Here is a 12539-nt window from a genome sequence, read left to right on the forward strand (position 1 = left end):
ATCACATTCCGGCTTTGTTGATAGCAAAAGTGCAGTCGTTTGAAACAAACCGTTATTTTATATTGAATCTACTAAATCTCTGTTTGTTCTAAACAAACTGTCAAAAATTTCGAATAATGAAAATATTTGTATTATCAAACAATGGAACAGTTCAGTTTAAACTTGAAATTAGTTTGTCGCTATAGTAAACTGAAAAATTGGTTGATTTGAACTAGATTTTAATTGTGTGTACAATTTTTTTCTCTGTGTGAATCCAGAATATCCCTGGAATGGTTCCGGATCAGTGCTGAAAAAGTCATTTCGTCATATCTAAATTCAATCACATACAGCTCATTTTAGAATCTAAACCTGAGAATATGATTTATGAAAAACTTGTGCGGCTAGACCAGTTTTGCAAGAAAGTCACGGAAAAATTGCTATTTTTCGAATATTGAAGGTAAATGTCACGGACTACCTTCGAAAAATGCAAATAATATTCACGGTGAATATCAAGGTAGTCCGTGACATCTACCTTAAATTTTTGAAAAATTGCGGTGTTCCGTGACTTTTTTTGCAGAACTGATCTAGCTGCCCATACCAAATTCTCAGGTTGAGCTTCTAAAATGACCTGTACCTAGGTGGTTGAATTTAGATATGACGTAATGAAATTTTCAGCACTGTCCCGGATAATAAACTAGTACCAACTTATGATTGATCGAGGGTGACTTCAAAAAAGTTGGATTAAAATTGCTGAAATGCCAGCATTTTGAAAACGAGTTGTCGGAGGTTGGGTACGTGGAGGTTAATGTATAGTTGACTTAAAAATAAGACTTTGATTAAACTTTTTACAACAAATACAACAACTTTTTCAATCAACATATATTTTAATGTGTGTTTTTTTTGTTCAAGTGATCCATTCAATACCTCGAGATTTAAAATACAAACAATAAAAAAAAAAAAAAATTGCAAATCGGTCAACTAATTTTTAAGGTATCGTGATCACCGTAACGGCACTTTTTATAAACACTATTTCGAGTTAATTGCATCAAATTTCGCGCTTTGCCTTGCCCTTACACACTACAACGAACTGTAACATTGGTTCTAGTGCTTCAATCTTTATGAACTTTAGGATGTGTTTTGTCTAGTTAGTATATTTTCAGATTATGCAAACATATCTCCTTATATTATATTGGGTTTCTTATTGATGTTTGGACTACTGTGATAATTTGAGAATCAACTAAATCATCATTTCCCAGCGATATTTCACATTAATCAAACTGATTTTGTTTACCTGTTGTGCATCCGACGCCCCTGTGATGAACTTAACGGAACTTGTGTATGCCAGCCGCTGCGAAGTCGTGTGCGAAATTCGACTGTGATGATAATGAATTTCGGCCGAGTCTAAATGGGTGCAAATGTCGCAAAGAACCTTCGTACCAATTTGTACGGTAATAAAAAAAAGCCTCATTAGTTGCACATTTTAACCACCGATGTAATCGCTTGGAATCACTATCCGTCCAGATACAGGGGATAGACAAAATGATCGAGACAGGGAAAATTTTCACTTTTCAAAAAATGTTGAACAAGCTGTAACTTTATTAAAAACATCAAAACGTCTCAAAGTTTTACAGTAATCGGGCTATTCGACATGAAATAAGAAAGATTTTAGTAAAAGGCGTTATTATGCGATAGCCAAATTTAAACTGGTATGTTTCCAGATTCAATGAAACGAATGGAATGAAATTTTGAGCTTTCATGACTTATATAATGAGCTTTGAAAAACGTTTGACTAAACTTTGAATTGTTTATGAGAACAAAAGCTACAGCGATATGATTTATTATATCGATTTTTAGTAATTTGGTATATTCTTAACATGCATCATACAACTTTTTTTCAATTTATTATTGAATATTTTGTTACTTCCTTTCAAAACAATTTGAGGGAATATAACCGAACTTTATTACCCATCTTGAATTTGGCAGCGATGCGACTGATTTGGTGTTTTATTTGAAAAAAAATCTTATCGCTATAATTCTCTTCCGTGTTAATAATTTGAAGTTAATACAAAAGTTTTTTGAAACTCATTATATAAGTCATAAACGTTCAAAATTTCATTACATTAGGTTAATAGGATCCGGAGTTATTATAGTTCAAAGTTGGCTATCGGATAATTATGCCTTTTACTAGAATATTTCCAACTTCATGTAGAATAGCCAGATCTATCCCAAATTTGGACTATTGATAGACAACTAGTTGACCAACTTACAGTAAAAAGATTGAGATTTTTTGATGCACTGTTGGAAAAGTTACAGCTAGTTGACAATTTTTTTGAAAAGTGAAAAATTTGACTGTCCCGATCATTTTGTCTATCCCCTGTATATTCTACAGATAAGAACAAAAAGTCGAAATCTTTCCCAGGGTGAAACGAATCAAATGCTTGTTTACTTCCAATGCATAACACAAACAATGCTCGCTATAAGCAAACTTTTTTTTTCAATTCGAATATTTCAATTCCCATACCGTTTTACTCCTCCGTATCCTTAGTACGAACAGAAAATACAAACAATTAAAATCATAATCATCATCGCGAAAGCTTGTCCGAGATCAATCTTCGACGTGGCCCAATCTATCCACACGGGGTGGCCGCCTACGCAGACAGTTTCTTGTTTTCCCTGGACTGGAAGAAACACGCAAATTTCGATCTTTCGTTTATATTTTCACGAATCGATTCCTTGCGTTTGTGATCCCCACCCATATTGACTGGTCATAAACATTTCGTTACTATCTGCACCGGCCGGCGGGCAAACTTTTACCACCGCTCGACCGACCGACCACCACCGCTGAGGAAGCATACTATACAGCTTCGAAAATTGCCGAGAATTTATTGGCTGCTGACAGTCTAGGTTGCTGGGCCCCGCCGGCCGCCACACAGGGGGCCCCTATTCATCTATCTGCCGAGTGCTGCGGCTGTAATAGCAACCGATCAAGTGGCCATCTGGTTCATTTTGTCTCCTTTGGCGGGAAGCGATATACCAGCCTAATGTTTAAATAATAAACCGTTTGTGGATTTGCTTACTGTATCCCACATCAACAAGTGTTGTTTCTGGCTCCCTTGCATGATTCAGTTTACTAGATGCGTTTTTTTAATGCAATCTAAGAAAGTGTAATATGGTATACATATGGGCCCTATACACTCCCGTCCCGTTCAAAAGTTTGGGGTCACCCCCTCAAAAACATGTCATTTTTTAGGCCCATATCTTCGCCAATTGGCGTCCGATTTCAAAACCCTAGGTCTCATTCAAAAGATAATAAGCCAAAGAAATTTCGAACATGATTTAACAGAAACTTTTTCAAAAAATTTTGTATGTAAACTCATCCCAAAGTTGACAAATTTTCTAAAAAAATAATATAAACTTACGGCAGTGTCGCTGGAAATTGGGTCGCCAAATTTTAAGATGAGAGCGGTAATATAACCCATTTTGTATTAGCTTTCAACTACTTTTTACAGAACTTAGCTAAAAAATCTAGAAAAAAAAAGTTATTAAGTAAATTAATTCTTGATGTCATCGATCAAAAGTTTGGGGTCACCCCTCAATATGATGTATCGGCCAAAAGTTTGGGGTCACTATCGTAAAACATGGAAAAGTGAATCAAACAAATCGATGTCATCTTTCATTCAATTTTAAATGATAGCCTAGGATGTTCTAAAAAACTTGTGAAGACCTCAAAGTGATCGGATGCTTGTGAAAATTGTTATTACCAACGAACCGCATGCATGTGTTTATGTTTTAACATGTAAAGGAATAACAATAGCAACAAAATCATGCTGTTTCGCCAAGCAATGCCAACGCTATAACTTTTTTCATAAGCATCAGATCACTTCGCGGTCTTCGACAAAGTTTTTCAGGACACCCTAGGCTATGTTTTCACTTTATCGGTTACATGGTTTTAGAAAAATTCGAGCTTGTTATGAGAGAAATGCAAAAAAGTGTGTTTCCCATGTAAAACCCCATACAAACTTCAAACGTGATGCGCAAAACGTGGACATAACCGATCGTGCTCAAATTTTGCACACTTATTTGGGTCCTGAAATGGGATCAGAAAAGCTTTGATCTGATGGGATAACATTGAATTTTCCATTTTTCCATATAAACGATGACCCACTCTAATGTACAGCTCGGTAGTTCATCCGGGGCAACAAGATCCAACGAAGAAACCGCGAATCAAGCCAATATCTAAGAGATTTCAGATTATCCAGTGGACAACGTAGTTCCTCGTTAGCGCTCCCATCCACCACAACTTACAATTAACCAGCTGATGAACAGAAGGAATCGACTTTTGAATCGAGTAAAAGTCCTGAAGGGCTTCTACAAAGAACTCCTGAAGGATTGCTGTCAACGAATTTTCAAGATTGCTTAAAGGAACTTGTATAGGATTCTCAGAAGGAACTTTTGGAGGATTTTCAAAAATAACCCCTAAAATATTTCCATATAGAACGCCAGGAGGGTTCCCAGAAGGTACTGAAGGAGGAATTGCAGAAGAAACTTCTGAAGGATTTGCAGAAGCTTCATTTGGAAGATGCCCAGAAGAAACCTTTGGAGGTCCTGAAAATTTCCAAATGGAACTACTGGAAGATTACCAGAAGCAACTCAGGATTCCTAGAATAAACTCTTGGGAGATTCCCAGACGGGACTCTAGAAAGGAATGCAATAAGAATTTCATTTAAAAAAACCCGAAAAAACTTTTCTAGAAGAAATCCAGCAAAAAAAAAACAATATCGATATTCTAGAAGTGAATCTTGCAAGAATACCAGAAGGAAATCATTGAGAAAGTGTTGGTCAAATCTCTTTGCAGAATTTCTCGGAAGATTGTAAGATTAAATAATCCCAAAAGAACATTTTCCAATTAAAAACAAACTTCTGGAAGAATCCTAGGAATAGGTATTGGGTGCTAATAGTGGACCCTGCGCCTATAGTGGACCCCCTACAGAAAAAAAAACCCTATTCAAACGCCTAAATCAACAGATTCCGGACAACTAAACACTCAAAAGGGTCCACTATATGCAGGGAGGATTCTGTCACATTCGCCCGAAAACCATTCGTCCGAATGACAAACGCCCGAATGACAAACGCCCGAATAGACCAATCACCCGAATAGACCATTCGCCCGAAAAGACCATTCGCCCGAATAACCATTCACCCGAAAAGACCATTCGCCCGAAAGACCATTTACCCGAAAGTCATGCGCCAATTCCATGCAATTTCTTAGGACAATTTTTTTTTGGTTTGCCATGATGAAAGTTTAAGGACAGGCCCATGGTGTACTTGGTATCCGACCAATCGCAAGAACAGCTGGACTAGCGCCAATAATAATCATATCAGCTTAGTTTGAAAGAACGGCCTATGTTTTGAAGAAGGCCTAATTGCTTGTGAAAATATTATTAATTGTTACAGCATTGCTGATCGAAAGGATAAAGACAATACTTCAGCACAGAGTAGTCAACACTTTTAAGTTAATAGTGTTCACGACTGATTTACTCGGAATGACTACGTTTCGTTAAAATGAACAATAATTGATAAAAATTAGAACGTGTGAGCTAGTTCAGCATTCTTATTTGAGCAAGCTGTTCTTTTGAAATCATGTTTGAAATCCAGAAGTTGTAAAAACGTAAAACGTCAAGGTTCCCCATAACAGAATAACTTAAAATAACAGCCCATGATTGCAAGAAAGGCAAATTTCTGGTAACAAATGACATAAAATTGAATTTAATTTCCTTGAAGGTGAAACTAGAAAGAAAAGCCTAATAACAAAAGAAGGGACAATTTCAATCAATGTTTCCACAGCTATATTGCCGAAAATGTTTGTAACAGTATAAGTCTTAAATCAGACTGTGTTCAAAGAAAGCAAAAACCTCTGATGAAAATGGTTGCAGTAACTTTTAGTTGATAATGGCGTTCAGCCATACGCGTGGACGACGCCTAAACTGATTTCAGAAAAGTGTTCTAGATTATTATGGTTTTCGGGCGAATGGTCTTTCGGGTAAATGGTCTTTTCGGGCGAATGGTATTTCGGGTGAATGGTCTTTTCGGGTTAATGGTCTTTTCGGGCGAATGACTTTCGGGCGTTTGTTACATTCGGGTGTTTGTCATTCGGGCATTTGGAATTCGGGCGAATGGTTTTCGGGCGAATGTGACAGAACCTCAGGGGGTTCTGTCACATTCGCCCGAAAACCATTCGCCCGAATTCCAAATGCCCGAATGACAAACACCCGAATGTAACAAACGCCCGAAAGTCATTCGCCCGAAAAGACCATTAACCCGAAAAGACCATTCACCCGAAATACCATTCGCCCGAAAAGACCATTTACCCGAAAGACCATTCGCCCGAAAACCATAATAATCTAGAACACTTTTCTGAAATCAGTTTAGGCGTCGTCCACGCGTATGGCTGAACGCCATTATCAACTAAAAGTTACTGCAACCATTTTCATCAGAGGTTTTTGCTTTCTTTGAACACAGTCTGATTTAAGACTTATACTGTTACAAACATTTTCGGCAATATAGCTGTGGAAACATTGATTGAAATTGTCCCTTCTTTTGTTATTAGGCTTTTCTTTCTAGTTTCACCTTCAAGGAAATTAAATTCAATTTTATGTCATTTGTTACCAGAAATTTGCCTTTCTTGCAATCATGGGCTGTTATTTTAAGTTATTCTGTTATGGGGAACCTTGACGTTTTACGTTTTTACAACTTCTGGATTTCAAACATGATTTCAAAAGAACAGCTTGCTCAAATAAGAATGCTGAACTAGCTCACACGTTCTAATTTTTATCAATTATTGTTCATTTTAACGAAACGTAGTCATTCCGAGTAAATCAGTCGTGAACACTATTAACTTAAAAGTGTTGACTACTCTGTGCTGAAGTATTGTCTTTATCCTTTCGATCAGCAATGCTGTAACAATTAATAATATTTTCACAAGCAATTAGGCCTTCTTCAAAACATAGGCCGTTCTTTCAAACTAAGCTGATATGATTATTATTGGCGCTAGTCCAGCTGTTCTTGCGATTGGTCGGATACCAAGTACACCATGGGCCTGTCCTTAAACTTTCATCATGGCAAACCAAAAAAAAAAAATTGTCCTAAGAAATTGCATGGAATTGGCGCATGACTTTCGGGTAAATGGTCTTTCGGGCGAATGGTCTTTTCGGGTGAATGGTTATTCGGGCGAATGGTCTTTTCGGGCGAATGGTCTATTCGGGTGATTGGTCTATTCGGGCGTTTGTCATTCGGGCGTTTGTCATTCGGACGAATGGTTTTCGGGCGAATGTGACAGAATCCTCCCTGCATATAGTGGACCCTTTTGAGTGTTTAGTTGTCCGGAATCTGTTGATTTAGGCGTTTGAATAGGGTTTTTTTTCTGTAGGGGGTCCACTATAGGCGCAGGGTCCACTATTAGCACCCAATACCTATTCCTAGGATTCTTCCAGAAGTTTGTTTTTAATTGGAAAATGTTCTTTTGGGATTATTTAATCTTACAATCTTCCGAGAAATTCTGCAAAGAGATTTGACCAACACTTTCTCAATGATTTCCTTCTGGTATTCTTGCAAGATTCACTTCTAGAATATCGATATTGTTTTTTTTTTTGCTGGATTTCTTCTAGAAAAGTTTTTTCGGGTTTTTTTAAATGAAATTCTTATTGCATTCCTTTCTAGAGTCCCGTCTGGGAATCTCCCAAGAGTTTATTCTAGGAATCCTGAGTTGCTTCTGGTAATCTTCCAGTAGTTCCATTTGGAAATTTTCAGGACCTCCAAAGGTTTCTTCTGGGCATCTTCCAAATGAAGCTTCTGCAAATCCTTCAGAAGTTTCTTCTGCAATTCCTCCTTCAGTACCTTCTGGGAACCCTCCTGGCGTTCTATATGGAAATATTTTAGGGGTTATTTTTGAAAATCCTCCAAAAGTTCCTTCTGAGAATCCTATACAAGTTCCTTTAAGCAATCTTGAAAATTCGTTGACAGCAATCCTTCAGGAGTTCTTTGTAGAAGCCCTTCAGGACTTTTACTCGATTCAAAAGTCGATTCCTTCTGTTCATCAGCTGGTTAATTGTAAGTTGTGGTGGATGGGAGCGCTAACGAGGAACTACGTTGTCCACTGGATAATCTGAAATCTCTTAGATATTGGCTTGATTCGCGGTTTCTTCGTTGGATCTTGTTGCCCCGGATGAACTACCGAGCTGTACATTAGAGTGGGTCATCGTTTATATGGAAAAATGGAAAATTCAATGTTATCCCATCAGATCAAAGCTTTTCTGATCCCATTTCAGGACCCAAATAAGTGTGCAAAATTTGAGCACGATCGGTTATGTCCACGTTTTGCGCATCACGTTTGAAGTTTGTATGGGGTTTTACATGGGAAACACACTTTTTTGCATTTCTCTCATAACAAGCTCGAATTTTTCTAAAACCATGTAACCGATAAAGTGAAAACATAGCCTAGGGTGTCCTGAAAAACTTTGTCGAAGACCGCGAAGTGATCTGATGCTTATGAAAAAAGTTATAGCGTTGGCATTGCTTGGCGAAACAGCATGATTTTGTTGCTATTGTTATTCCTTTACATGTTAAAACATAAACACATGCATGCGGTTCGTTGGTAATAACAATTTTCACAAGCATCCGATCACTTTGAAATTCTCGGACCGCGATGAACTCAGTTCATCAATGCACTCGTCTGTTGTACATTAATTCAGTGAACCCGTCCAGTGAATTAAAATTCAGCCATCGCGCAACAATAATGACAATGTCGCAACCTGTATTTGTCTCGACAATCTACTCAATGCGATATAAGTTTGTCCCAACTTGAAAATAATAGGATAAACATCGTACACTACGAGTTTAGGGATTTTTAAGCCTTGCATTGCGATTTTCGAACGGTAACTTCGAGTCGGTAAGCACTGCAATTCTGCTGAAGATCTATCATCAAACAGTTTTGACTTTGGGTCAGTAAAAATTGATTATTCACGAGTTGAAAAGTACGCAACAAATTCAGCTTCCGTTTTGTCTGCAACAAAAATTTTCGAGATCATGTCATTATCTGTTACCAGTAGGGATGAAGAGTAATCGTCGCGCCGTCTTTGTTGCTTGTTTTGTGCCTCTTTTGTCTGACAATTCTCTTCACTGAACCTGTCACTTTTGACTCTTCGTAGGTTTTTCGTGCCAACAAGCCAGCAAGTTCAGCTCAAACATTGTATCTTAGCAATAAAGTAAAATATGTTGTGCAGTGTCGTTAGTCATTGATTTAGCCTAATCAGTCTCATTCCCGTTTTTTGACGAAGTCCAATTAAGGCGGTGCTAATTTGGAAGCAAATTTCCATCATTACGGGAAAACGTTTTCCAACTTGAATAAAGTTGAGTTCAATCTCCGATATACAGAATATAGTCCCATAATGGGACTCCCATTTGTTTATACCATCAACTGTCCTCGACACGATGCTAAACGATCAAAGTCAATCAACGTCTGTTGGCTGACGCGACTGGCTGACTGGCCGAATCGAAAGATCGCACGATGTCCAACAACGTGGCTTGGTTAGTGGACCTGTTTGTTTTGTGGTTTGTTTTCGGGCTCGAAAATGTTTATACATTTGTCGAAGTAACAAATCCGCACACTTTTCTCACTGTCTTGTCTAGGACTTATTCCCGGTCCGTCTGTATAATTTACTTTCTCCCTTCGCCATCTGGTCTGGCTTGAAAGACTTGAAAATGATCTCGAACCCAGTCACAAGTAGGTATAAATGATCTCGTCGTGTGTCGTATTTTATATTTCAATGACTGGGTCGCTCGCAACTGATTTCTATAATTGATATCCGTAATGGATATGGGTCAAGTTAATGCTCTTTATCTGTTTAATGGGGGAATTGAATTTACAAATGCAATTATTTTTTTTTTATTCTTAATCACTTAACCTAAATTACAGCTCTATTGTCCACTGGGGCACTACGTGAGCAATTTCAATTGACAGCCGCACTTACATTTTGTACAGCGCCTAGATTCTATTCTACTTTATCGAACTGGTGCCTTTCTGCTGCTTTCACTTTTTCTACTTTATACCTAGTAGAATGATGAGCACAAGGATGATGATGGATGGCCGTTGTTCCTTTCCAGTCCGATTGGGGGTCCATTATGAGTAGCAGTTCGCCGATGTCCAGGTATCCGGGTCCATTTGAGCCATGGGGCTCAGAAGAGGGTCAGTGTCAGATGCTCTCGGGGGAAAAGCAACTGACGAAAAATTGCAAGTGCCGGGGCTGGGAATCAAACCCATGACCATCCGCATATGAAGCGAACGTGTGACCAACTACGCCACGGACCCCGGCTATAAATGCAATTATTGTTATTGTTGTTTTTTTTTTATTTGCAGAATGGTTGACAATGAGATCCTGAACATTCTTCGTCAACGTTTTGAGGACTGTGTCATGTATGAGCAACCGGATCACGAACGCAAATGCAGAGCACTGTTGGATCAATACGAAAAGGGTGCCGAAAATTGGTTTATCAAATGTAAGAATGCTTCACTGTTATTTCACTCCTACTGAATTATTTGATTTAACAAGTTTACTAATTACACCTCTATTTATTCAGACGGTGATCTCGGAGGTTATGCCAACGCCAAAACCGCCTACATGAAGCAGAAGCACCGCATGGTGTGGGAGAGACGTCACGGACCAGTCGGTACCGGAATGAAGCAATCCGATGATGCTGCCCCAGAACACTGAAGCAGGTGGTTCGTTGGTCGGGAATGCTCTACGACGAAAAGAGGTAATCGCAGTAGTTTGAAAATTGGTTATTTCTTATGAAATCGTGTAAATATAAGAACAACACTGAAGTTGGATCGTTGGCAGACGATTAGGATTAGAAGCGAAAGAATGCATTCATCCAGGTAATACGATATAACTATTTATTTGCACAACATCACAATTAGGATAATATATAATCAGCAATTCTGGCTGTAATCGCATAACTTTCACATATGTATTGGAAATGTAGCAAAGATGGGACTGATAAGCAATAACGGGCAGAATAACACGCCTTCTTGTGGCATCCGGATCAGTTGCGATCATCAATTTTGCAGGGTTGTTGTTCGGCGTTCATGCAACATGTCCTGTTTACCGTATCCTTCCGGTTTTGACCACCTTTTGGATGCTGGATTCGCCGTATAGTACAGCGTGCTCGTGGTTCATTCTTCGCCGCCCACACCGTTCATCTGCACACCGTCGAAGATCGTCCTTCACTCGAAAACCCCAATCGCATCGTTCGAAAACACCGAGCGCTGGCAGGTCCTCTTCAAGGATGGTCCATGTATCACGTCCGTAGAGGAATAAGCGACTTGTACATGGTATATTTGGTGCGAGTGTGAATCTATCCTAATATAATTAGATGATTAGAGCTGTGCAAACCGATTGTGCTACTTTTCCCCGAATGTCGGTTCCCCGAATGTTGTTTCCCCGAATGTCGTTTCCCCGAATGTCAGTTCCCCGAATGGCCCGTTTCCCCGAAAGTCAGTTCCCCGAATGACCCGTTTCCCCGAAAAGACTATAGGGGTAGTCGGGGTAATTTGGCCAATGTGGCAATTTGAGCACCACTGGAAAATCACCTAAAATCTAGTAATTTATGAAAATCCACCAAGGAGCTCCAATACTGGCCTGATATTGGAGCGATTGAAACATTGGAACGAAGTAATTTAGTCTTATAGTAAATTAGAAAAATAAAATTTAAAATTGTTGGCCAAATTACCCCGACGAGTGCTAAACAAAAACACCTCATAAGACTTATCTTGTTTAAATACCTTAGACAACTTTTAAATTAGTTTGTTTTCTGTATACTTCAAGTTGATACTATATGATTCAATATCAAGCGAAGCATATTAAGTTTGTATTGCATTAGGCGATATAAATTCTTCATTGAAAATAGGGTGCTCATATTACCCCGACGGTTCAAAATCGACGCAAAAACAACACTTAGACTATGATATTTTCATGCAACTAGTATAGTATTATCAGAAACATTCAGGCCATACGATGTGCGAGAGATTCAACGTTGTTTTCTGTATCTGCAATCGACTTTTGTTTAAGGTGGCCAAATTACCCCGATTTACTCTACATTACATCCTTGTTTGAAATGATCACTTGTCACAACATGCTCGTGATCCTAAGTTGTTCAAAAAGTTAATCGATAATAATTTACCAAGTCGTTAGAGTCAATTTGGTTCTAAAAAGAACGAGCAGCAATGGAAAGAAGGAGTCATATTACCCTTCTTCATTCAGCAGTGTTTCAGCAGATATGAGCATGAGGAGCAATAGAACTTAAAAGAACCGTCTATAAAATAAAGAAGGGTATGATTCGGGGAAAAGTGCCATTAGGGGAAACGGCATTCGGGGAATCGACGTTCGGGGAAACGACATTCAGGGAACCAGCATTCGGGGAAAAGTAGCATAACCGGTTTTGCTGGGTTTCTCTTTCCTATTTTCGTTCGATCGTGTTGTTTTTTGTGGTAGGTAGTTGTGATTAAA

At 38.6% G+C, this 12539-nt stretch overlaps 1 protein-coding gene across 1 annotated transcript in view; it reads left to right on the forward strand.

The window, feature by feature from the left end:
- The window catches only part of LOC109420234 (NADH dehydrogenase [ubiquinone] 1 beta subcomplex subunit 10), a 33635-nt gene extending 22780 nt beyond the window's left edge, over positions 1-10855 (forward strand). The window contains exons 4-5 of the mRNA XM_062851113.1: positions 10391-10530; positions 10612-10855. Of these exons, the coding sequence (XP_062707097.1) occupies positions 10391-10530; positions 10612-10745 (274 nt within the window). The 3' untranslated portion in view covers positions 10746-10855. The remainder of the gene's footprint in view (positions 1-10390; positions 10531-10611) is intronic.
- Positions 10856-12539: the final 1684 nt, after the last annotated feature.

The sequence above is a fragment of the Aedes albopictus genome, chromosome 2 (assembly GCF_035046485.1).
Source record: "Aedes albopictus strain Foshan chromosome 2, AalbF5, whole genome shotgun sequence".
Lineage (NCBI taxonomy): Eukaryota > Metazoa > Arthropoda > Insecta > Diptera > Culicidae > Aedes > Aedes albopictus.